The sequence below is a fragment of the Engystomops pustulosus genome, chromosome 1 (genome assembly GCF_040894005.1).
Source record: "Engystomops pustulosus chromosome 1, aEngPut4.maternal, whole genome shotgun sequence".
Classification (NCBI taxonomy): Eukaryota; Metazoa; Chordata; class Amphibia; order Anura; family Leptodactylidae; genus Engystomops; species Engystomops pustulosus.
Window position 1 is genome coordinate 33079994 of NC_092411.1, and position 27671 is coordinate 33107664.

Consider the following 27671-nt stretch of genomic DNA (forward strand, 5'->3'; position numbering starts at 1 on the left):
TTTGCATCTTCTAACCTAAGGGAAGGAAAGTATGGGCATGCTGCATGTTTTGGACTACAGCCGGGCTGTCTCCTCCCCGATGGCAGCAAGATGATGTCCGCAGCAGCGATGGTAGCAAATTTCAGCAAACCTTCAAGTACTCGTCCCTCACTGCTGAGACATGATGAGGTGAAGACTTATTTTCACGAGTTTGGCCATGTCATGCACCAAATATGTGCACAGGTCAGTGTATAATTTTATATTTTTACTAATCACCTTAACTTTCTTAAGATAAGTTTTAACAATTGGTTCTACTCCTGTTAAATTAACCTACATCATGATAGATCACATGCTCCTAATGATGGTCATTGAGGCATTGGCTGTTTTATGGTGAAATTTGGCAAGTGTCCAACACCTCTTTAAAGGGATATAACCTTTAAAAAATGTTAAAAAAAAGTCAAAGCAGTTTTCCACTTTAAGCACATTCCGTCAAATTAATTACGGTGTATTGTTTGTGTAATGAAAATGTATACAATTTTTTACAGTAGACTTGACTTTCTGTATCAATTCTTTACAGTTTTCTAGATTTCTGCTTGTTGTCATTTTAACAGGAAGCTTCATTATTTTACTTCCTGTGGATAAGCTCTGGTACCTGGTCATGTGATGTCACACAGGTTCACAGTTCGTAATCGGACCTGTGTGATGCTAACGAGCCGTTCACCTGCTCGTTCACGTGACATCACATGACCAGGGGCCGTTGTTTACCTACAGGAAGTAAACAATGATACTTCTTTTTGCATGACAGCAAGCAGAGATCTCGAAAACTGAAGTGATACAGAAAGGATATTGGAAAACTGAATATTTCATTGTTTGTTGTAATGTTCTTAAAGTGGCTTTTGGAATGTGGTTTTAACAGGTTTAAACATCCGATTTTTAACTAACCTCAAATATTCTAGTTGATAGCTCCGCCAATTTGCTGAGAGCCCTGTGATTTTTTTTTTTTTTCTACTGAACTGCTTAAATCTCGTCTCAACCTAAGTCTTGATATTTGTAGCATAAGAGGTGGGGTCTCACACAGGAGGCACATGCGCAGTACTGTTGTTTCCTTCATGGGGTGCAATATCATGTAGGCCTTTATGTTGAGCACGGATAGTTAGGATCTGATAAAAAAGGAACTTTATATTAACATCAGATGCTATTAGTGAGCAGGCTCTACAACGTAGTTGACAATGTTGATAAGATATTAAGGAGGCTCATTAGCATAATTTAAAAAAGTAGGTTTTTAGAAGGAAGGAGGGCACAGATAACAAATATGAGAAGATTCCCACAGTCCCGGTGCCTGGATCTATGAGTAAGTGCCCCTGGTTTATCATGCTAGAATTTGATGGTAGATTTCCTTTAAGAGTTACACCAGTAGCGTGACTTATGATGCCTTCTCTACTGTAATGTACAGTGACATCTGTCTGATTCCATTGCTTGGTGGGAGAACCTCTATGTCTGTACTGATTTAACTTTCATACAAAGTTTTATGTCACAGTCTGCAATGTAGAGTTTAGGAATTTTTTTTAGGCAGAAAAACTTGTTTCTTTTTTTAAAGATACAACTGTATCTACTGTATTCCTGGATCTATTTGTTTTCTTAAGGAGTGGATCATAAATTATTCTGCACACGTATGAATAGACAGGAATAACTCTTCAAGCTATGTGATAGGAAATCAACACTGTTGTAATTGTGGATTTTTAGTGTTATGAAATGTGCAAAAACTCTGGTCAAAGGGAACCACAAAAATGCAGTCTAACCTGCGTGCCGTATGGTATAGAGCAGGGGGGACTGAGCACATTGTATACTTAGTCCTATCTGCAGGTACCATGTTATAGAGCAGGAGGATTCTCTCGGCAGCGTGATATATAGCAGAAGGAGCTGAGCAGATTGTAAATAGTTTCCTATCTACTGGCATCATGTTACAGAGCAGGTAGGGAAGTCGATAAAACATAGTTTACTACAGTTATCTACAGATAACAACATGTTATAGAGCAGGAAGAGATGTACTGATTGTATATGGTGTCCTACCTGCTGGCAGCATGTTATAGAGCAGGAGGAACTGAGTGAATTAGACATAGTGTCCTATCTACAAGCAGCATGATATAGAGTTGGAGGAGCTGTGCAGATTATTCATAAAGTCCTAACTACAGGCAGCATGTTATAGAGCAGGAGGAGCTGAGTAGATTATACATTGTACGCGTTATACAGTTGGGGTGGTTGAGCAGATTGCAGTCTTCCCTTTTAAAAAACCTCCCTCTATATTTTTTTAATCTATTCCCCAATGTTTTTTGCTCTTCACTTTCACCAAATATACCCCTTTGTGAAATGAAGTATACATCTACCTCTAGTCTTCATCAGTCCATTACAAGTAAATGGCGTGGTTGGCATGCGTGATACCCCTGTCCTCATCTTTGTTGGGGATCTGACCTATCGGGGGAGACAGTAATGCCTTATCCTGTAGATCAGTGGTTCTCAACCTGTGGGTCGTGACTCCAGCTGGGGTCGAACGACCAAAACACAGGGGTCGCCTAAAGCCTTTGTAGCCACGATTTTATTGCATTTTTACTGAAAATCGCATGGTTTGGGGTCACCGCAACATGAGTAACTGTATTGCGGGGTCACAGCATTACAAAGGTTGAGAACCACTGCTGTAGATGGTATAACATGTTGTTAGTGGAAATACTTTCATGTATTTTTTTAGTCTTTTCAAGTGAAGTGATATTTCAGCTTTAAAATATATTTATTTTCTGGAAATCTCAACTCTTACAATTACAGTCATTTGCATATATTTGCATGCAGAACGAAACAACCGATGCCTTGCAGTTCTTTAGTCTTGTGCTTCCTTCATGTTGTGATAGTGAAGTATTGCCAGAAGCTAGAAGACAAGTACAAAGAGTTTTGTGGGAGAGAGCGGGAGCGTCTGTCAGATGCAATGGTTTATAACCCAAAATTTGACTTTTTGGAGAGTGTAAAAGCCTCCGAAACCATACAGCTCATAGTTTTCCCACATAGAAGATTTTGCTTCCCGCTTTTATCAAATCCACCTCCGCAGATCATGGAGAGACAGATATGGAGCACATATGTCTTTATATTCACCACAACCCAGCCAATCTCCAGGTTATGGCCATGGGCCTATCCTGCGGTGAGTAGGGTCTATTCTTATCCTGACACCCATTTTGATGTCAGTTGTCAGTCCGAAATGATTTTATTTCAAGACAGAATGTGTTTTGTTTGTTTTTTTGCCTTTTTAGACAAAAAGGCCAACAACAAGATAATACTCTTGTTTTATTATACATTGAGAAGCAATGAGCGTATACGGTGGAGGCAGCTGCTTTGGGGCTCCTGGGGAAGAGGGGCTCAGCCTTTGTTGATAAAATTCCAAATGCCTGTAAAGAAATCGTCTCTCCAAAGGGACAAAGAAGTGGGTCAGAAGATGACCAAAGGGTCAGGGAGCAGGAAGCAACATCAACCCCGTAACAACAAGACACATTTTGTTCTTCAACTCTGTATTCCAGCAAATGTTGTAGATTTTTGGCTTATGGTCAAACATTGGACCTTTACCACTTAACAGAACCAAGAAGCCATGCTGCTGCAGTGATAATCCTTTCTTCGGACAAACAGGATCACCCTTAGCTAGTATTAGCGATGAGCATTTGTGGGATATAAAGAGACACAGGAGAGAAGAGGGTCCGCACCGTAACAATCCCTCTAGCCCCATGACTGAAAGGTTGCCAATCCCAAAGTATAGTGGAGTATATGGCGATCATCGGGGGCAAATATTGTAAACCAAGCACACTGACATACTGGTGTGCCCTTGTTTTAAAGGCTTTAAAATTATGCAAATGAGCCTGAGGGGCTCCAGGCTCCATTAACACCTATGGAGTCTGGAGCCCCTCAGGCAGCAGGAATTCACAGTCAAGTAAAGTTGGCACCTTAACTTGGGGTTAGCAGATCGGAAAACACAGATGCACTTCAAATTTGGGGTCAGGAACAGAAATACTAGACTGCAGAACATATTCATTTACAGGTGGTTTGAGCTTTGGTACCTATAACATCCTTTATCAGAAAGGCTGTGCTGGGCATAGATGTGATGATCTTTTAGAATTCCTATCCCAGACCATGTGTTCCATAGGACTCCGGAATGGTGGCCCACTAAGGAAAGTAGATCTCACCTTAGTAGATTGTTATGTTATGTTTCGTTACATTTATGAAGTGCGGTAATGTGTTTTATCATGGCTACTGACACTTGTGAACTGAGAAACATGAGAACTGTAAATTTAGAAAGATTTTATATGTATATATATATATTTCTAAAGGAAACTGTTAACATAAGGAAGTTATATGTGATTACGAAAGCTCTCCTAGTATGAGGAAATGTGTACTAAAAGTGCCAACACCTACTTTAGTAGCAAAAAAAAAAAAAAATAACCCTTTACTTTTCCGTCTCTTTCTATACTATTTCTATTTTTCAATGTGTCCCAGGAGACGTGGGAATCACTATAGATCCTACTATCCCCAATGTATGGGGCTCTCTGTAGTAGCCAAGTTCCCCAGGAGAACCATTTGGGGTAGGGTTTTAGTATTCTGATTTGGGTAACCCTATATATTTAAGGGGGTTTGACTAGGTTTATCATTTTACCACTTAAGTGAAAACTGATCAGTGGACGAGTGTTTAGCACTGGATAATGTGTTTAGCACTGAAAGAGAAAAAGTTCTTGCGTACCACTCAAGTTTGATTGTTGGGACCCTCACTCATCAAAGAAGCTGCAGGTCGGGAATATGGCCTACAGCTCCATTCAATACCAAAGTGCTGGTTGAAATAGCTGAAAACAGAGCCCAGGTATAACCAAAACTCCCATTTACTGTAAAAGAGTGTGCCGGGGATACCAGAACGCTGTGCTCTGCAATTTCCGACACACTCTTAAATCTGAGTGGCAGGACAAATACTCAACTTGGCCCCCATTCTCATGATTGCTGGGGGCCCATTCTTGTGATTGGTTGAGCCCCAACTGCTGGAATCCCCACCAATCGAACATGGTACAACCCCTTTAAGAAGCAATCTCATGTTCTTTCCATGTGCTTTCTATGGGGACATCATGGCTAGTCTATAGTGATATAACCTTCATGGAATAAAAAGAATACTGAATTCCTTGAAGTCATTTAATGGCTGGAAATGGGCAGCATGTTACATAAGTGTTCTAACTAGGGGAAGGTTTGTGGATTCATGATGTCCTTGCAGGGTTTTTCTCTGGTTGTTCCAGCTTAAAGGCTAACATTTTCCACACTTCAGTAAACTAGTGTTATAAATGTCGATCAGCTGGAGGTCAGCTGATATCTATGAGGAACCACGCATTGTATGGGACGTGTAGTTTCACATAATAAACAGTAAAATGAATGTAATACATGGTCCTACCTCAATAGTAAAGTGGATAATAGAGCTGAGCACTAAGGGAACGCTACAATGTACATACAATATATCTCGATATTATGGAGGTTCTATTCTCTTTCCAACACAGTAGAGAGTGGTCATCCTGTATTTGTTTCTAGATGTATTTTAATAAGGATGAATGTCTTGTTCATTACATTAGCTTGTACTTCAATGATACAGCATAGAAGGCGACTGAGATATATATTGAACTGCGCCAGCCCCCTCCATTATGTCACAACACAGAGTAGACGGAAGGATGCTGGAAATATAGCAAGAGCACAACATCTGTGACCACGAGGCTGACTCCATCATCAGTCATTCATAAAGATTCCACAATTAAATGGCTTTGTAATTTATACAAAAATTTAACAGGGTAAGTGCCCTGCTGCGGTGTCATGAATGGAGGGTGCCATGCGGGCATTACTGTACAATCACTCTAATATAGGAGGTTGGAGGGATGTGCCAAGGACATACATGCCCCTCTAACCACTAATATGGGATTTGGATGGAGCAGGCGATAAGGACTGCACGGCCCACTCCATCCGCCAGCAGGACATGAGGGGTCACAGGAAGTCCTGAGTCCTGCTGCCAGTGGGACACATGACCAGCGGCTCCTGGCTTCGAATGAGAAGCTTTAACTGGGGAAGTATAATATGAGTGACCCTATAAGGGTCTATTTACTTGTTAAAATTTTGTGTAAGTGGCCAACCCCTTTTAAGCACTTTTTGTGACGCCACTTTAAGGGATTATAGAAAAGTGGATTTTAGATAAAACATATAGTACAAACTGCTCTAAGGAATATTCTCGGGCCAGTGCTGGGGCTCGGGGCTGCAGGGGCCCCACCTAAGGGTGTACATAAGGAATCGATGGGGGGCTGTATCTATCGAATCCATAGGGGTTGAGGGTGGTTTTATATAAACTAACCTGGAGCCGTCCCTGGCTGTGCGCCTGCAGCTTATGAGACCCCAGCACATCTGATAAGCACAGCACAACAGACATGGAACCTCCAGTATTTTTTGTTACTTTAATATGCTTACTTTACTGAAGCTCCATTATGCTTGTGTTTTATATTCTTTATACCTACAGTCTTAGAGAAGCCCTTCCCCCAAATGTATTTCATAGCTGTTGATGCTTGCCACTAGAAGGCGCTGTGCGGTAAGGGAAGTGCCAGACTGTTTTATGTGCTCTGGCTTTCTACCATTGAGGATGTCATGTTTGATTATAACACAGAATAGAAGCGAAGAAATCAAAAGCTGAAGAGCGGCCCCATCTACCTGTTACTAGCACTCAAGCTGTTCTGTCTGTAGCGTTAGACTCCGTCCTACTTGATAATGACTGTCTCCAGCACTTGGCTCTCATCACATTCTTCATTTCTACATTTTAACTGCAGTTTTGTATCCACTCTTGAAGACAGATCTGCACGATTATTATGTTTTATGGATCACTTTGCTGGTATATATGTCTTTTCTTATATAGTTCCTGACGCACTTGCATTAAGTTTTTACTGTGAAGATTGTTATATGTATTAACATGTTTCATAAATTATATTAGTTAGGGAGTCATATATGCTAAATATTGAGGCTACTGTAGGCCAGTCTGTGTATTTATTATCTATTCGGTGACTTAATTTGTGCCCAAGAATTGTGGCAGCCACTTTTGTCAAGCCACACCCCATTTTCACTAAGTCCTGCCCACTTGTGGAACCGTGCTGCATGACATGCACACTAGGTTTATGTCTTTTTAGCAGGATTCGATTTGAATTTGGCTTTGGTAATCTGCTGCATTTTTATTTATCAATAATTGCTGTAATAAAAGAGTAATAAATGTGTAACATCTCTTATCTATTGAGTAAAACAATAAAGAATATTGTTTGGTTACTGCTAATTATGTCAAATGGGTATTCCTGTTTCAGCAAATAATGTTATTGTTTGTATGATGAAAAGTTAGATAATTTTTTAGTATTATTTTCAATTCCTCACTAGATCTCTGATTGCTGTTATTCTGTAGGAAGCTACCTTGTTTGCTTCCTGGGCATAAACACCGGTTCTTGGTCATGTGATGTCACACAGGTGCACGGATCGTTACATCCCTGTTCATGTGATGTCACACAGGTGCACTGCTCATTATATCACTGTTCATGTGATGTCACACAGGTGCACTGCTCATTATATCCCTGGTCATGTGATGTCACACAGGTGCACGGATCGTTACATACCTGTCCATGTGATGTCACACAGGTGCACAGCTCCTTACAGTAATCAGAACTGTGTGATATAACGAGCTGTGCACCTGTGTGATATCACATGACCAGGGACAGATTTTTATCCACTGGACGTAAACAATGACATTTCCTATAGAATGACAGCAAGCAGAGATCTAGAAAATCATGAGGTGTTTATACAGAAAGTCTGTTGGAAAACTGTATAATTTTTTTATTTAACACATATTAAGAGTTACAGTATCTGCTGAAATGGGAACACCCCTTTTACTAGTGAGTACGATACATGTTCAGGGACTGGATGACCGTAATGGGTGTAGGATCGCATGATACACTCATCACATGGGTAGCTGTTACTCATCTGACTTCCTAGAATTTGCCATTGAAAGTTTTACAATGTTGTAGATCCTGAAATTCATGTATTTATGATTTGTGCCCTGCAGTAATACATATCTGTTATGAACAGAACAATCACATCAGAGCTAGTGACTAGGATTCATTAAAGAAAATCTACCATTTGATGCATTATGAAGCAAACATACCTTGAGAATGCTGTAGTTACACTGATGCAGGCACATATCTTGTTTAATCCCTAAGCTGAGTGGTTTTGCTGAAAAAACAATTATACAATTATGATAATGAAGCTCTGTTGCTTCTGTGCCTGGCTCCAGCACTTTTCCTTTCACATTAGTTATGCACTGCACCAGAGGATGATGTAATCACTGTGTTATCCCTGACAGGCAGAAGTAATCAATCTCTGCTCCATCCACCAGCTGCTGTGTATGAGTCATCCAACTCGGGTTGATTAGTTCTGTCTTCACAATTCAGAAAGCTCTATGTCAGTGATGGCAAACCTTTTAGAGACCGAGTGCCAAAACTACAACAAAGACCCGCTTATTTATCGCAAAGTGCCAACACAGAAATTTGATTTGTGATTTATACTCCCTGTTCTGTCACAGTTTTCATTGATACCAGCACCTGAGGACACCAATAAAGCAGAAAATAGTCCTAGGTACAGCTGTCACTTTAAAATACCTCTGTGCACAGCAAGTCCTGGGTTGTCTGGGACTGCAGGAAGATATCTGGATGAATCTCTGGTGATGGCCTGAGTGCCCACAGAAAGGGCTCTGAGTTAGCCATCACTGCTCTATGTAATGTGTTTATCAATGGCAGGCTGAAGCAATCCAGCTTTCTCAAGGTCCTGAATGTTTGTTTTTTCAGCAAAACTACTCAGCACAGGGATTAAACAAGATATGTGCCTGCATCAGTGTAGCTACAGCATTTTCAAGGTATGTTTGGTTCATAATGCATGAAATCAAATGATAGATTTCCTTTTGATAAATAAACAGAGGAGAAGACTTACCAGCATGTCCACTCAGCACTGGTGATCTGTATTCTGGTCAGTCCACTGTGGGCCTATTAGCCCTGCAGGGGCTTGCTAGCTGCAAGTGTGTCCTCATGTAGACAGCCCAGGACATTTCCCGAGACAATGTGTAATAGTGAAGCTGTGTATCAGCAATGTACTACAATACTGATGTATTGCAGTATAGTGGGCAAATAAGTATTTGATACTTTGAAACCGATTTTGCAAGTTTTCCCACCTGCTACTGCTCCCTGTTCAGTGGCGGAAGGAGGGAAAGGTCATGTGACTGTGCTCTCTAGCGGTAACAAGTAGCACAGCTGAGTGTGTGTTTCTCTGTGGATGCATATGTCTCTTACCTAATGAGGTACAAGATCTCCCCTGTTCCCCATCAGTAATTCTACAGAACGTTCTCTTTCTCTCTTTGCACCTCGTGCTGCATCCACTCCCCACCTTGTATTCCACAGTGCAGAGATTCTATTAACCCTTAGCGCTCACACAGCACAAACTATATGTAATTGTTTTACTGCTGGTTTCGAATACTTATTACATGTCCCGTGCTCCTCCATATAATGAAAGCTGCTAGGCGCTATATAAATCCTGTATGTACAATGTGCAGTGTTCAGTGGACTTACTTGTAGGAATTTCACTGGATTTGCTGTTAAATAAATGAGAGAACACAATGCATCATGCGGAAGTTAGGGCAGCCTCAATTTGATTCAGCTTCAGGGCAGGTACAGGAAGAGGTTACTCTCCACCCACTTCACCTCTAGTGAAAAAGATTTTTGACAAGTATCGTCAGAACAGAAAATGCCATAACTCTAGAAAAAAAAAGGGTGAGGAACACAATGCGGGCATGTCTTTTTTGGTAAAAATCATTAAAGTTATGCTTTAAAGGAAACCTACCACCATGGATCTACCTGTTAAAGTAGATCTGGTGGCAGGTTCCTCTAATGTAGAATAGTAGTGCCCTTTTTAGGGATAATTCGTTCGTGGCCCAGAACTTTTATACATTTTTAATTCCTCTAATATGCAAATTTTCTAAAGAGGGGCATGGAGTAGCCGGAGCTGAGGCTACACGGTGCGGCTATTTCATGCCCCAGTAGGCTCTTGAGTCTTAAGACAATCCCAATTGTTCTTGTTGCTCCATCACAACTTTTTTGTGTGTTTTAGCTACAATTTTTTTTTTTAAATTGGTAGAAGAGCGAGATTTAAAATAAGAGGTAATTCTAGAAGGACATTTCATACTCTACCTGAGATGTCTGGTACTTTAATGGGGTAAAATGTTGTGACTGAGTCCCTTTAATAATTTGGGCCAGTGGTGGGAGAACCTCAGCAGATCATAACCTTTGACATGTGACTATGGCTTTTGTCATGGCTCTCGGAGACCACGCTTCAGTCATATGACATGTGCAGAGTGGAATATGATTTACGGCGCTCAGCTGAGGAATTATACATGAACTATAAAAGCATGCCCGTGTATTTCAGACGATAGGGATATCTTATGCTTCATGTCTTCTTACAACTGGTAAAGTGGCCATGGAAAAATTCATCTTAATTCCCCCGGATTATTTTAGATTGAACGTCTAAAATTAGCGGCAAAACGAATGGCAGAACTTGCGTAGTGTATGGAAAAAAGCTGATTAAAGAAGTGTGACAAAGGAGGAATGTGCCGCATTGAATCCTCCTTGCTTTATTTAACCTGCAGTCATGTTTGTTTTCCATGTAGAAGGAACATTACCATTATGTGCACTGAATAATGCTGATTTGAAATGTGCCCGCTGCCAATTTTAGATTGAATAGGATTTGGCATCACGTCTACAGAGAGGGCTTCTTCTTGGCCCATATTAGTCTATTTCAAGTGCATCTCATAATTCGGCTCCACACAAATAATTCATAAGTGCTGGAGTATGGAGATGTGAGGAATGTGCCCTTGGTTAGTGCTATGTCTCAAATTAATCGCGTGGAATAAAAGTATATCTCAAAATTTCCAACCAATTTTCTGAAAACTAAGCCCAATAAAAGCAGCATAGTACAGGAATAATGTCTCAGTAAGGAGATACTACACACAGTGATGTCACAGTGCAGGGATAATACACACAGTGATGTCACAGTACAGGGATAATGCACACAGTGATGTCACAGTACAGGGATAATGCACACAGTGATGTCACACTGCAGGGATAATACACACAGTGATGTCACAGTACAGGGATAATACACACAGTGATGTCACAGTACAGGGATAATACACACAGTGATGTCACAGTACAGGGATAATACACACAGTGATGTCACAGTACAGGGATAATACACACAGTGATGTCACACTGCAGGGATAATGCGCACAGTGATGTCACACTGCAGGGATAATGCGCACAGTGATGTCACAGTACAGGGATAATGCACACAGTGATGTCACACTGCAGGGATAATGCACACAGTGATGTCACAGTACAGGGATAATGCACACAGGGATGTCACAGTACAGGGATAATACACACAGGGATGTCACATTACAGGGATAATACACACAGTGATGCCACAGTGCAGGGATAATACACACAGTGATGTCACAGTACAGGGATAATATACACAGTGATGTCACACTGCAGGGATAATACACACAGTGATGTCACAGTACAGGGATAATACACACAGTGATGTCACAGTGCAGGGATAATACACACAGTGATGTCACAGTGCAGGGATAATACACACAGTGATGTCACAGTGCAGGGATAATACACACAGTGATGTCACAGTGCAGGGATAATACACACAGTGATGTCACAGTGCAGGGATAATACACACAGTGATGTCACAGTGCAGGGATAATACACACAGTGATGTCACAGTGCAGGGATAATACACACAGTGATGTCACAGTGCAGGGATAATACACACAGTGATGTCACAGTGCAGGGGTAATACACACAGTGATGTCACAGTGCAGGGGTAATACACACAGTGATGTCACAGTGCAGGGGTAATACACACAGTGATGTCACAGTGCAGGGGTAATACACACAGTGATGTCACAGTGCAGGGATAATACACACAGTGATGTCACAGTGCAGGGATAATACACAAAGTGATGTCACAGTGCAGGGATAATACACACAGTGATGTCACAGTGCAGGGGTAATACACACAGTGATGTCACAGTGCAGGGATAATACACACAGTGATGTCACAGTGCAAGGATAATACACACAGTGATGTCACAGTGCAGGGATAATACACACAGTGATGTCACAGTGCAGGGATAATACACACAGTGATGTCACAGTGCAGGGATAATACACTCAGTGGCGTCACAGTACAGGGATAATACACTCAGTGGCGTCACAGTACAGGGATAATACACACAGCGATGTCACAGTACAGGGATAATGCACCAGTGATGTCACAGTACAGGGATAATGCACCAGTGATGTCACAGTACAGGGATAATATACACAGTGATGTCACAGTGCAGGGATAATACACACAGTGATGTCACAGTGCAGGGATAATACACACAGTGATGTCACAGTGCAGGGATAATACACACAGTGATGTCACAGTGCAGGCATGATACACACAGTGATGTCACAGTGCAGGCATGATAGACACATAGTGATGTCACAGGGCAGGCATGATAGACACATAGTGATGTCACAGTGCAGGGATGATACACACAGTGATGTCACAGTGCAGGGATGATACACACAGTGATGTCACAGTACCCCCCCAAACAGTGACAGTCATAGGAACAAGAGTAAGAGCAATGATAGATCCCTAGTAAAGGCAGCAGTCAGGAATCCTGTAGAAGTGAGAGTTGTAAAACATACAGTAATGGCAACAAAAAAAAAAATTATGTTTTGGCAAAATTTTTATTGTTTGGGATTCTGTGACATCTTGAATGAGCTCAGATGACCTGAGATGGTCATTCTCTTACAGAAACTTCTTTATATGGTGAGTTTATTCCTGAGTCAGTGTTTCCTTTTTGTAATATGAAGATAATCTATTTAGCACACCTTGGAGGAAGTCCTCTCTACAACATGCAGTGAAAATTAATAGCCTGGAACTATTGGTAATTTTAGTTTATCATTGTTTATTGGCTCTTAATGATGAGCGCTCCGCGCTTCCTTATTTCTGCTGAGAACAGCATTTATATGGTCTAATGGGGCTGTTATAGGAAAATGACAATTATGGCATTGCTATTCATGTGCTGCTGCTTTTTTGGTGTGTGTGGAAGTTCAAGCAGCACAATGAAATTATGAAAGACTCAAGCATATATATAGCGTATTTTTCGGACTATAAGGTGCACAAAAAATCCTTAGATTTTCTCAGAAATCAAAGGTGCGCCTTATATATGAACCGTACTTACAGACAACAGCTGCCTTGAACTGTGCACAGGTCTGCCACCTGCTGGTCATTCATCCTTATAATCAGGTGCACTTTATGATCCGGTGCGCCTCATATATGAACTTAGACATTTAAGCAGGCATTTATTGATGGTGCGGCTTATAGTCTGAAAAATATTAAAAAATGGCAGGTGTACACTAGCTGGGGTCAGGCATAAGGCTAAAAATAGTATCCAGGAAACGAACAATAACAGCACTCCGGGTTTTTGGAGTGCTGTTATTGTTTCTTGGATAATATATAATTTGCATCTAGTGTTGTTTGAGCAGTGATTCTTAGGGCCTATCCTTCCTCTATTCAATAGATTTTGTTCTATAGTTTTTAGATGTATGCACAGGTATCTATTAGACTTTTAAATCCTAAAGCAAGACTAAACCTTTGCAGGAATTTTTTTTCATTTCAGAAAACACACACAGATTTGCTACATCCACACATTCACTCACACAAGCAGCTCTTCTACATCCATGAATCCATTCAATGACACACAACTCTACTACATCCATGAATCCATTTACTGACACACCGCTCTGCTACAACTACGAATCCATTCATTGACACACTGCTCTGCTACATCCATGAATCCATTCACTGACACACTGCTCTGCCACATCTATGAATCCATTCACTGACGCACTGCTCTGCCACATCCATGAATCCATTCACTGACGCACTGCTCTGCCACATCCATGAATCCATTCACTGACGCACTGCTCTGCCACATCCATGAATCCATTCACTGACGCACTGCTCTTCTACATCCATGAATCCATTCACTGACGCACTGCTCTGCCACATCCATGAATCCATTCACTGACGCACTGCCCTGCTACATCCATGAATCCATTCACTGACGCACTGCTCTGCCACATCCATGAATCCATTCACTGCCACACTGCTCTGCCACATCCATGAATCCATTCACTGACGCACTGCTCTGCCACATCCATGAATCCATTCACTGCCACACTGCTCTGCCACATCCATGAATCCATTCACTGACGCACTGCTCTGCCACATCCATGAATCCATTCACTGACGCACTGCTCTGCCACATCCATGAATCCATTCACTGACGAACTGCTCTGCCACATCCATGAATCCATTCACTGACGAACTGCTCTGCCACATCCATGAATCCATTCACTGACGAACTGCTCTGCCACATCCATGAAGCCATTCACTGACACACTGTTCTGCTACATCCATGAAGCCATTCACTGACACACTGTTCTGCTACATCCATGAAGCCATTCACTGACACACTGCTCTGCCACATCCATGAAGCCATTCACTGACACACTGTTCTGCTACATCCATGAAGCCATTCACTGACACACTGTTCTGCTACATCCATGAAGCCATTCACTGACACACTGCTCTGCTACATCCATGAAGCCATTCACTGACACACTGCTCTGCTACATCCATGAAGCCATTCACTGACACACCACTCTGCTACATCCATGTGACTTTTCTCACGTCATTTTCACACGAGATGATTCTAGTTTAGTGAAGTGTCACTAAAGCCCATCACTTTGGTTTTATAGTACCTAAAACATGCTTCGTGTCATAATAGAGATAAGGATCTCCTCTTTCAGATTCCATGAAACTTATGGTTCTGTGAGCTACAGAACTGGACCTACAGGCAATTAAAATATAGGTGGGAACTTGGTTTTTATATGCTGCTTGCATTTCGATCTATGGTTTTAGTGGTCCGTGTCTCTGGTTCTGTGATGAGCCTGATGTAATCTGGAAGACGAGATCCTTATATTTAATATGACACAAAAAGCATGTTTCCAGATACAGGCAGTCCCCGGGTTGCATACAAGATAGGGTCCATAGGTTTGTTCCTAAGTTGAATTTGTATGTAAGTCGAAAGTATATATTTTATAATTGTAGTTCCAGACAACATTTTTTTTGACCCAGTGATAATTGGAGTTTAAAATTTTTGTGCTGTATTGGGACGAAAGAATATCAATAAAGCTTCAGTACCGACATCTTACAGCTTGCAGCTGATCATTGTAGACAGGGACTATAGTAAAGTATTCAGAGAGCTTCACCAGAGGTGTCGGGTGTCCTTAAGTAGGGGACCGCCTGTACTATTAAACAGAAGTGACACTCCCTCTGCAACCACTAAACTTGACTCGTCTCGTGAAAATGAGGAGAGAAGACTGCCTGAGTTTGGGCAAGATTTTCTTATTTGTAAATGGGTGAGATTTCACATACAAGAGTGAATTCTAGAAAGGACATTTTATACCCTACCTGAGGGGGCTAGTGGTTTAGGGAGGTAAAACTTTCTAACATGTTCCCTTTACGCTAATTATTCTGTATTGAGACTCCTTTAGAGCTGTGGTTTTCTTGTGGAATCTTGTCTAGTGCAATAGTTGTAAGAAAATTACATGTATTCTTACTTATGAGTAAGAAACAATAAAAGTTTTGTAAATGACCCCATAGAGCAGCTCTTGATCCGCTCAGCTTGTGGGGAACTTTGGTTGATGGATGAACATAATAAAGGCCACAGAGCTGTGGGTTTCCAGACCCATATCTCCTTTCTTCTGAAGCTATTTGCTGGAGTTTAGATGATCTCGTTCTTCTTCATTCTTCTGACATGCAATGTACTAATAAACCGACACTTGAGATTCAGGAGTCAATTATCGCACCTAGCAGGAGTCAATTATGGTGCGGTGACTCATTTCTGTACCGTTGTTTCTCCACAAGATGCTGTATATTCTGTGTCAATCTCTTCCTTTTGGTGGATAGATCTGAACATTTCTGTAAAAAAAAAAAAAAATTCCACTAGATGTTTGGAAAAAGAGCAGAATATCAGAATGCTAATGTATCATCCATGGAATGAAATGATGGACATTAACATGAATCATCATGAAACGTCGGCCACCAGAATGGTGGATTGCTTCCTGAAAAACACTTATTTCTGAAAGTGGCTGCCGGAAATGTGCTAAATTTTTTTCAGGACTGGCTCAGGAATCTGTAAAAATAAGAGAATTTATGTTTTCCTTTCTCTGGTGCTTCAGCCGGTGCGGTGCTGCAGTCGTCATGTTACTACTGAGCCTCTGTCATGATAAACCAGGGGCACCATTTGGCTTTCTGATAAACCACGGGCACTTACTCATAGATGCATCATGACTATTTAATCTTCTAATATGTGTTATCCAAGGCCCCTTCCTTTTAAAATCAACTTTTAAAATGATAAAATCATGCCAATGAACCAGGAGATCTCTGGGGGGCATTACCTAAGCCCCTCTGTGCTGCAGCTTTACAGACTATTACGCTATAATTATAATAATAATTCCTTTATTTATATAGCGCACACGGATTACGCAGCGCTGCACAGAGTCCCTGTCCCCATGGGCTCACAATATAATCAACCTACCAATATTTTTTGGAGTATGGGAGGAAACCGGAGGGAACCCACATAAACACGGAGAGAACATCTCTCTGCAGATGTTGACCCGGGTCCCCAGCACTGCAAGGCTGTAATGCTAACCACTAAGCCACAATGCCGCACTTATCTCAATGCTATCTCAACACCCCTCCCCCTGCTTAATGTAATCTCTTGCAGTGAATGGGGGGGGTCCTGCACAGTGTAAAAGCCCCCCAAAGTCCTTCTGTCTCCAATTTATCATTGTAAAAATTGGTTTTTAGAAGGAAAGAGGCCATGGATAACAAATATAAGAAGATTACCACAGTCACGGTGCCTGGGTCTTTGAGTAGGTGTCCCTGGTTTGGCATGATGGATTTTGATGGTAGAATTAATTTAACATTCATAGTGGCCCCAGGGTGGGGCTCGGCCTGATCGCATAGGCGGGGGACGTCATTGTGACCTGGTCAGAAATACTTATATATCTAACCAGAGGTCTCATATGGCCCCCAAGCAATGTAATGTAAATGCATTCATTGTGCATTGAACATTATAATAGGACTATGATTTGTGATGTGGTTTATGTTTCTCTCCTTTCAGACAAAGTTTGCCCGATTTAGTGGGACAAATGTTGAAACAGATTTTGTGGAGGTGCCCTCGCAGATGCTGGAGAACTGGGTTTGGGAGAAAGAGGCTCTACAGAGGATGTCAGCACATTATGTAGATGGAAGCCCAATACCAGACGAATTGCTCGATAAATTAATTGAATCCAGACTGGCCAACACAGGTGACAATACCATATATGTGTATATTTCTATATGACTAGATGAGGGACACCCCAATGGGACAGCCATCACACAGATGAACATAACTCATCATGTCTATAACTCGCTTTCAGGTCTCCTGACTCTTCGTCAGATTGTTCTTGGTAAACTCGACCAGTCTCTTCACACAAGGACATCCGCAGACACGGCCAGTGAATATGCCAAGTATTCGGAGGAGATTCTGGGGATATCGGCTACACCAGGTATTGTATCACCATTTATACATAGAAAGTGTAGCTAAAGTTAACATGGTAAGCAGTGTAATGGAAAGTTAAATTACCCAATTTGGAACTAGGCCTCTGACAGACCCCCCATCCAATGTAGATGGTGGTAGGGACTAACTTGGCTACTAAACTGGGCCTTAATGAATAAGGGGAAGGAAGCTCTTTGTCATGGGGAGCAAAATTTATCATGAAACTTTAACATTTTAGTTTCTTTGACAATTTATTCTTGTTGACCCCCCCCCGCCCCCTTTATACAGGTAAGTATTATCTTATTTAGTTATTTTGTTATTGCTTTACTTATTAGATCCATCATGTTACTTAGCAGGGCTGTGGAGTCGTGATAAATTAGACTCCACAAATCTATAATAAAAATCTTTAAATCTCTTTGTTCTAGTCATAATCTAATTATTAAGGCCAGGGGTGAGCAACATTTATCCACGGGCCATATTATTATACTGCTCAACTTTAAGGGGCCACATCAGTAACTAGAACCCCCAGTACAGCACAAAGTACCAACCCAGAAAGTATAAATACCACAATACAGCAATAAATATCATCTCCGCAACCAAATACTGCGTTCAGAGCAGATAATAATAGTACAGACCCCAAAGCAGATAATGATACTGGAGACCACATAGCAGGCTTTAAATACTGGAGACTCCCAAAGCAGATAATATTACTGAAGACCCCCAGAGCAGACATACAGTATATTCATATTGAAGACCCCCAGATAAGGCTGTAGTACTGGACGATGTGTGTGCCCACCATACCGTAGCATGGCGGCACCCAGGAGAGGAGGAGCGGGTGAGCGCCGCTTGCCCCCAGACCCCTGTTGTTTGATGGCTACTGCTATGGCTTGGACTGGTTTGTCTACACCTTTATTTAATTAGACAGTGTGGCATTTAATGACAAATATGATTGTAATATATTATTACAGCATGTTATTGTATGGTGTTGATCATTTTGTACACTCCAAACACTACCTGGTCATGGTCAGCTTGTATAATGGCTGTGGACAGATTTTAATAGTGTGCTTTGTCACATGTAGGCACCAACATGCCCGCCACTTTTGGTCACCTGGCTGGAGGGTATGACGGACAGTATTACGGCTACCTGTGGAGCGAGGTCTTCTCCATGGACATCTTTTATAGTTGCTTCAAACAACAAGGAATCATGAACCCAGAGGTAAGTCGTATTACCTTTCCATCGTTACCTCCTCTTTGAAGGAGGGAGAAAGATTCCTCATCCTTCAAAAGAGGACATGCTTGTTCTCCAGTGACACTTGACTCAAGTCGTCTTCAGCAACATCAAAACGCTAAGCGGTGACTAAAAATCCTTTGAAAGTTGTATGAAGCCTCGATGAACCTAGATACTTCAAAAATGGCATAACTATAACTATTGTTATGTTCCCGCCTTGAACTTTCCAAAATTCATATTGATTTTGGAAAACAAAAGTGATCTGCTTAAAATTTAAACTAGACAACCCCTGTCCATGTGCCCTTTAGAGGATACAGATGTCATAGGAGGGAGCCAGAGAGGAGACGAGATAGGAAACAGCAGCTTCCCCTAGTTGTCCTCGGCACTGCTAGTAATGAAGGGACGACCATTCAGGTGAATAGCTGCCGTATAATACTACAATTTCCCTGAATAATAGGCTGTCAGGAGATTAGCCTGGAACCAAAAATGTATTATCTCAACGTGTAGAAGAATAAGTCAAGTGCATTGGGGGTGTGTCCTTACACTTGGCTCTCTCCAGTAAGACCTATGCATGTGGGTAGGCAGTAGACTTCTGTAGGCCCCTTTGCTGTATTGGAGTACTAAACAGCTTAATTCACACTAATGTTATCACATTTACACCTCCATAGGACAAAAATATGCAGCCCATATCAAAATTAGGCAATTCACATTTATCAGCTATGCTTTATTTTTTTATGCCTACAGATGTCACTAATGATTTGATATAACACCTACTATCTACATTGTCCTTAGCTTGTATTTTTTTCTGTACTTTTATTTTCTACAATATGAGGGAGGCTTCTGAGAAGACTGTTACATAACTTTTGTAGCAATCAGTATCACTATGGAATTCAAAAAGTCTTCTTTCTCCGCTTACTTTGGCTCCCTTCTTCCGTCATCTCCCTTTCATTCTGAAAAGTCTGCTGAATTCTGTCTTGCTAACAACCAGACAGACAAAATCTCACTAAAGTGTCTGACAGCATAGCACTATATGCAGAAGGAAGGAATGAGTCTCGGCAGCCAGGTTTCTTTCCAGGACTGCAGATGGAAAATATTATTAAAATAAATCAACACTGCAAGTCTTTTAATGACCAGATTGATTCCTCATGAACACACATAGGAGTATTATGTGTACAACATTTGTTGACAGTACCTGTATATCTAGTCATAAAATGCATGGAGTTAAAGGGAACCTAAACATATCTTTAAATACTCCTATCATACAGCAGTACAACTATCCCTATATTGTTCTTCCCATGCCTGTAATGTTCCACACTCCTTACGTAAAGTTGACTCCCCATATAAGCATATTCATGTTCTAACTCAGCCGCGCTTCCAGCCTCCAGCCTGCTTTCTCTTCAGCCGAGTGAACTCTGCTCTCCTACACCCTTACCCTTCCCTTATGATTGAGAAAGACGTTGGCTGTATGTGAATGACTTGCTGAAGAGAAATCGGCTCTCTCATTCGGGAATCATCTTAAGCGAGTCAAACAGCCAGAGTCTCTATCAGGAAACTGGAGATTGGAAGAACATGCATAGATGGTGAGTCAACTTTATGAACAAACTGTGGAACTTTACAGGCATGGGGAGGAACAATGTAGGGATAGTTGTACTGCTGGATATTAGCCGTTCTCAAAGATATGTTTTGTTTGTGTGGGTTAGTTTACCAGGTTCCTTTTTAAAGGGATAATTTGGGTTCTGATGAGTAGTAGTATATATTAATATATTCTGAAATGTGATGGCATTTCTTGAAAAGATGTGTTTTTAGATCACACTTCATACTGTGGATGTTGGGAATTAAACTTAATCTTTGGTTGTTGGAATTACAATCATGACAACTAGTGCAGCTCGAGAATTGGGGACTACAACTATGGAAATATGGAGGAGTGTGTTGCATTTCATTGAACAAGTTCTCAATGGCCTAGTGCCTTTCTTTAGAGAGATAATAATTTATAATGATACATTTTTATGCACATTTTTCTGGAGATCAGACGTTGATCCAGGGATTTATTTAGTTGGAGTTATTGTATTCAAAAAGGGATTTTTCCCTAATCTGTAACAGTTGGTGTTTGTTGCAGAATTTTTTTTTCCTTTCTCTGGATCAACACAATAGCCTGGACTTAAAACCTGATTTTGAAGAAAAAGTAGGATTGGATGTTCTGTTCTGCATCTCATCTCAAATTCCTATTTATATAGTTATTTCATGTTTTTCTTTCTTTTATCCAGGTTGGATTGAAATACAGAAACTTTATCCTAAAACCCGGAGGTTCCGCCGATGGCATGGATTTACTGAGAAAATTCTTGGGTCGTGAGCCAAACCAGAAGGCTTTCCTCTTGAGTAAAGGATTGAGCGCGTAAAAAAAATATACAATTTATCGCTCCTTACTGTGTTTTATAATAGACCTTTTTTGACAGTGTGCCAAATCCTACAGGAATGTGTCACAATGTTATGGCAATCCCAATGTGTCTTGAACACATAAAAGGGTAAAATTCTGCATCTTGTATGACTTGTGTCTGACATTTCCAAAAGTTAGAAAAATCAGGTTCCATTTTGTACAGAACTGAGCTCACGCGTTTCACTGCCCCACTATGTGTCTTACAATCCGGCCAATGGATATGACATCACAGCTGGACTTAGCGTTGGATCATCTTTATTTCACTCGTCTATAAGCTGTGAAATGGCAAGATGTGAGCTGTTCACAAGATGTGGCATGCTTTTATAAAGTGCATGTGCGGCTTATAAGGAAATCGCCTAAGGTTAAACTTTAGTAAATGATCCTGTGCTGTCGCCAAAGAAGTGGTGAATAGGGGAAATCTAATGCAGACGTGGCTCAATTATAAATGTGGTCTTGCTTTAGTGAATGTCTGTCAAACTGAATGATTGTTGACCTTTAGTATCCTGCCATCTATCAAACAACCCTCTCATGTATGTAACTTAAAGGAAATCTACCAACAAAATCCATCATGATAAACCAGGGACACTTACTCATAGATCCAGGCACTGTGACTGTGGTAATCGTATTATATTTGTTATCCATGGCCTCCTTCCTTCTGAAATCAACTTTTAAAATTAAGGTAATGAGCTGAAAGAGCTCCTGAGGCATTAATAGAGCCCCTCCGCGCTGCAGCTTCACAGGCTGTTACATTGTCTCCCCCTGCTCCCTCAATACTTCCCTCTGTCTGCTGTAATCGCACACAGGGGCACATTTACTAAGGGTCCGCACACCGCATTTACGTCAGGTTTCCCGACTATTTCCAATTAGCGCCGCATTTAACAGGGGTTTTTGGCACACGCAATCGGATTTTGGTGCAATCGCGCTGAGTTTCATGCAACTCAAATCGGGGGGCGTGGCCGCCGGACAACCCGACTGATTCAGACTAAGCACAGGATTTAAAATTCACATACACCGGGAAGAAGGTGGTGAACTCCGGCGGATCTCAGCGGGGAAGCGTCAGCATATTGGGCGCACGCTCTTAGTGAATCACGCCGGACTTCATCCTTGTCGGACAACGCACCTCGGGGATCGCAACAGGATCGGATAAGTAAATGTGCCCTACAGTGTGAGGGAGAAAGTGCTCCTGCACAGTGTAACACTTTGTGAAGCAAGCGCACAGAGGGGCTCTTGTAACTCCCCCAGAGCTCTCCCGGTTATCAATAACCTATGATCATTATGATCATTGGGAATGACAGGTGGCTATCTCCCCACTTAATTGATATTGATTCCCTGTATTATTTTTAATAATATTATTATTATTATTATTATTATTATTATTATCATTATGTCTAACTCAGGATACTCTTCTGAAGTATGAATGAATATCCATTGCATGAGCTATTTCCAGTCTGATATACATTGGACTGCTATATATTACCTTGAATTATTTCATGTGTCCACCCCCAGACTCCAGTGCATGTGGTAACATCTACCAGATTTGCACTACTCCGCTTTTAAAGGGGATTTTCCAGATGGGGTAGACCGATATAGAGTACATTACAACTTTATATTTAGTTGTTACTAATTTGGCCGTAAGAACTGTTGCTGAGGGTACAGCTGTGCTTTTCCATAGCTGTGCCCATCTTTGCCGTTTTCTTGACCCCCCCCCTGTGCACACCCTGTCCTAAGAGCCGAACTAAGAGCTATATAAAAAAACACAGCTGTGTTTTTGGTCACGCTTCCGGAAATGTTTATTTTTGGAAAATGACAATTTTGTACTGACACTGATTAGCCCTTTCCATTATAACTCCATGTGTAGACCCTATAGGAGTATTCTCATGATGTATTTTAAAGGTTTCTTTTTTGGGGATCTTGAAATACCACATAGGGGCTTAATGCTTTAATATTTTTAAAATTTTCAGAATAATTTATCAACTTTTTAGAAGATTTACAGAGTAGAATTTTAATGTTCGATAATACTAGGATCTGTAAAGGAATCAACACTGAAAATTAAAATGATGGTATCAAGAGATGCTCATGATAACTGCATAAATTTTGCCATTTTTCAAATTCATCGAAGACCAGACTTGGAATATTGTGTATAATTTGGGCAGAAGTTTCTGGAAAAAAAAAATATCTGAACTCGAACAGGTGCAAAGGAGGCTAACAATGGTAATTAGGAGAATAGGTGGATTAAAGTACAAGGGCCGTCTTTTAAATTTGTGGATATTCAGTTTTTCCAATGTACGAATATAGGCGGTCCCCGGGTTACGTACAAGAAAGGTTCCATAGGTTTGTTCTTAAGTTGAATTTGTATGTAAGTACAAACTATTTTATACTTGTAGTTCCAGACGAAAAAATTTTTTGCCCCAGTGACAATTGGAGTATCTCACATTTTTTTGCTGTAATGGGACCAAGGATTATCAATAAAGCTTAATTACAGACAGCTTATAGCTGATCATTGCAGTCTGGGACTATAGTAAAGCTTCTAGACACCAAACCAGAGGTCACAGTGGGCAGCGGGATCAGTCTGTAACTAGGGGTCGGGTGTCCTTAAGTAGGGGACTCCCTGTCTCTGAATATGCAGTACTAAGATCTTTCTACTGATGTAGAGGGGTCATCCTATATACCTATTGGAAAGATGATTTCCCAATTTTTATAGAAAGGGATTCTTTACTGTAAAATCATTGACATTACAGAACTCGCTGGCAAGTTATGGTTGAAATATCACGTCATGGGATATAGAAATTCTTGGTGAGATACTTTGATCAAGTGATTTATTCTGACTGCAATAAGTGTAAGATTTTTTTTTTCCCATTATGGGTACATTGACCTCAGTATTAAGATGTTATTTTCCTTTTGTCTCCACTGGAGGAGGAGACTTATGAGAAGTGTCTGAGAGCAGAACCAATCAGAGCTCAGCTTTAATTTTTCCGTTGGTGTTTATAAGATGAAAGCTGAGCTCTGATTGGTTTCCATGGGCAACCTTTTTACCTCAGACACTTCTGATAAATCTCTCCCATATAATTATAGGTTGCATTTATTGGACCCGTGTGTTTATAAAATTTCATTCACTATCATACTATCATATGATACATACTAAACGGGGTAGCAGCACATTCCCTTGAGCTGCCTAGACTTCTAGGGATCGCAGATACTGTATGCAGTTACTACTTGCCTGTGGGGAATCTCATGACTTACATCAGCACCCATAGAAAGTAATAAAACAATATGGGGATATGGGTGCCAACCTAAAAGCCATAAAATTCATCCATACTCAGAAATGCTCATATCAGTTCAAGGCTTGATGCATGCAAACCCTATATACAGTCATAAGAAAAAGTTTGGGCGCCCCTATTAGTCTTAATCATTTTTAGTTATCAAAATTTGGGTTTTTGCAACAGCTATTTCAGTCTGATATATCTAATAACTGATGGACACGGTAATATTTCAGGATTGAAATGAGGTTTATTGTACTTTTACAAGCAAAATTTGACAGGTGCAAAGGTATGGGGGTACCCTTATCAATTGCTTGATTTGAATACTCTTAACTACTTTTTACTGACTTACTGGAGCACTAAATTGGTTTGGTAACCTCCATTGAGCTCTGAACTTCATAGCCAGATCTATCCAGTCCTGAGAAAAGGTATTTAATGCGGCCACTTGCAAGTTGTTCTCCTATGTGAATCTCCTCTGAGGAGGCATTATGGGCTCCTCAAAACTACTCTCAAATCATCTGAAAACAAAGATTGTTCAACATAGTTGTTCTGGGGAAGGATACAAAATTTTACCATCAAAATCATACCATACCATAGATCCCGGTACCCTGACTGTGGTAATTTTTCTTTTATTTGTTATGCATGGCCTCCTTCCTTCTAAAATCAACCTTTTAAATTATGCTTTGAATGGTGTTACCAGAGGCTCTCTGTGCTGTAGCTGCACAGGCTGTTACACAGTTCAAGAGCATGTTTCACCCCCTCATCTCCCTTTACACCCCCCCCAGTGTAACAGTCCGGCCAGCTGCAGCATGAAGCCCCCCCCCCCCCAGCCCTTATGGCTCATTAGCATAATTCTAGAAGTTGATTTTAGAAGGAAGGAGAGGCCATGCATAACAAATAATAGATTATTACCACAGTCACGGTGCCTGGCTCTATGAGTAAGTGTCCCTAGTTTATCATAATTTTGTGATTTTGATGGTCGTTTTTCTTTAAGTTTATTTTACCTATAAAGCCAGAAATAAGATTGCAAGCCTTCACGGTTTCTCCTAATAAGATTTGTATTCCGTGTATTGGTAAACTCCTGACACATTACGTTCATTATTTTAGAGGCCGCCTTGTCTTGGCCGTATATGAATATTACATTCTACAGTCCCTGAGGAGCGGCTGGCAGGGGACACAGGGCTTTTCAGAATTACGTTCTTCACGCTGGCCAAGGGGGATCTGTTACACCTCAGACTTCCCAGGAACAACTGCGGAAGGTTACACGAGAGGCCGGATTTCACTTGATTAAATATAGTTGGGGATAAAATAAGATTTGTATTCTACGTGATAAACGCCAATCTATTACATACTCTACAATCTAACACCCACCTTGTGTTTCTTAAATTGCTGTAACTTTTTTTCTCTCTGTGTAAGCTATTGTTTCCTGGAAACTATCAGCAAGCTGCTGTGTCCAGGCTCTGTGACTGTGGTAATCTTCTTATATATGTTATCCATGGCCTCTTTCCTTCTAAAAATTATGCTAATGAGGACCAGAAGGGGCACCTCCATGCCCGGGCTTCACATGCTGTTACACTGTGAAGTAGCACCCCCCGCCTACCATCTGCCCGCTTAATCTCATACAATGGGAAAATAGAGGTGCTACTGCACAGTGTAACAGCCTGTGAAACTGCTGCACAGAGGGGCTCTGGTGACAACCCCAAACAGAAAATATATTCTCTTCTCTCTTTTTTTTATTTTTTTCAATCCTGTCCCTGTCATTTTATATTTAGTTTTTCAGGAAAGTGGGTGTCTAGGTCTTGTTACCAAACTACAGGCACTTAAATGTCTCCTAAAACGACCAGAGGATGTATTCAGTTGTTGCTATTGGGTGTGAATAAAACTATAGCAAAACCTTATCAGAATTTTTTTTTTTTTTACCTTTAGGCTTAGGAGGTGACTGTATCCCGTATATAGGCTGGGGGTCAGAATGGTGCACGAACATTTTACTCCCCTCCGCATATGATTGCTCCTTGTTATTCATGTGTTAATCATAGGCTCTAGATGGGGATGTGTTAATGAGATTCAGATATTCATTAGATACTGACCTGAGCCGCCCTGGAAATTCACACATCCCATAATTATAAGAAGAATTAAGTCTTAATAAGATCTGTCTGCAGCACGTAGCAACTGGAGGTTTTTCTTTCCTGCACAGAATAAAAATTGAACAGAAAAATAATAGGAATACAAATCCATGTCTGAATGCAAAATGTAACGCATGTCAAATAACTCAACTTTTCTTTTTATCTCTGTTCATAAATTCCTGAACATTGCTTGTGATCCCACGTTATAGAAATCACAGCTGCTGATCCCAAAAACATAAGGAGAGGCATGCTCAGCCAATCACTAAGGAGATCACAAGGAAAGGCCTAAACTGGTGGAAGATATTCTAAGCAGTGATTGGCTGAGTGGGGCCTCTCATTGTAGTGTAGAATTGTAATGTAATGTATGGGATTAATGACAATTATGAATGATAAGACCCCAAAGTCCCTGAACCCAAACTCCGGCCAGAAGTTCAACCCCCCCCCTTAAATGCCGGCACCGATCACTGGTGTTCGGTTAAGGTACCAGAATCAAATCTTTTTTTTTTTTTTTTTTTTTTTTTTTTTTTTTTTAAGCTTTTAGTTTCGAACTGGAACCCCATTGGGTCCACTAATCCCTAAGTGACGTTAGGCTCAACCCCCAGTAACAGAATGGTGACAGTTATATACATTAGAGACCTGCGTGACATTACCCTAATGATAACGCGCTACAGTGATTGGCATCATCTCTGAGTCTGAGCAACAGAGACTCTGACTGTTGGGTTAATCATGGAACTTGTTTTCAGCCTGAGCCTTTATTATTAGTTATACTGGTTGTGTTATCTTTTGCTTTTCAAGA

The 27671-nt window shown here is 40.9% G+C and overlaps 1 protein-coding gene and 1 long non-coding RNA gene across 6 annotated transcripts in view; one reads left to right on the forward strand and one right to left on the reverse strand.

Annotated features, from left to right (window-relative positions):
- NLN (neurolysin) overlaps positions 1–21594 on the forward strand; it is a 97230-nt gene extending 75636 nt beyond the window's left edge. For all 5 annotated transcript variants that reach the window (XM_072137312.1, XM_072137319.1, XM_072137336.1 and 2 more), the window contains exons 9-13: positions 21–222; positions 17417–17603; positions 17715–17843; positions 18913–19049; positions 21326–21594. In XM_072137312.1, the coding sequence (XP_071993413.1) occupies positions 21–222; positions 17417–17603; positions 17715–17843; positions 18913–19049; positions 21326–21457 (787 nt within the window). In that variant the 3' untranslated portion in view covers positions 21458–21594. The remainder of the gene's footprint in view (positions 1–20; positions 223–17416; positions 17604–17714; positions 17844–18912; positions 19050–21325) is intronic.
- Positions 15507–27671, reverse strand: part of LOC140118903 (uncharacterized) — a 31542-nt gene continuing 19377 nt past the window's right edge. Inside the window, exons 4-5 of the long non-coding RNA XR_011853285.1 lie at positions 26840–26938; positions 15507–16209 (exon numbers count right to left, since the gene is read on the reverse strand). This is a non-coding gene — a long non-coding RNA (uncharacterized lncRNA). The remainder of the gene's footprint in view (positions 16210–26839; positions 26939–27671) is intronic.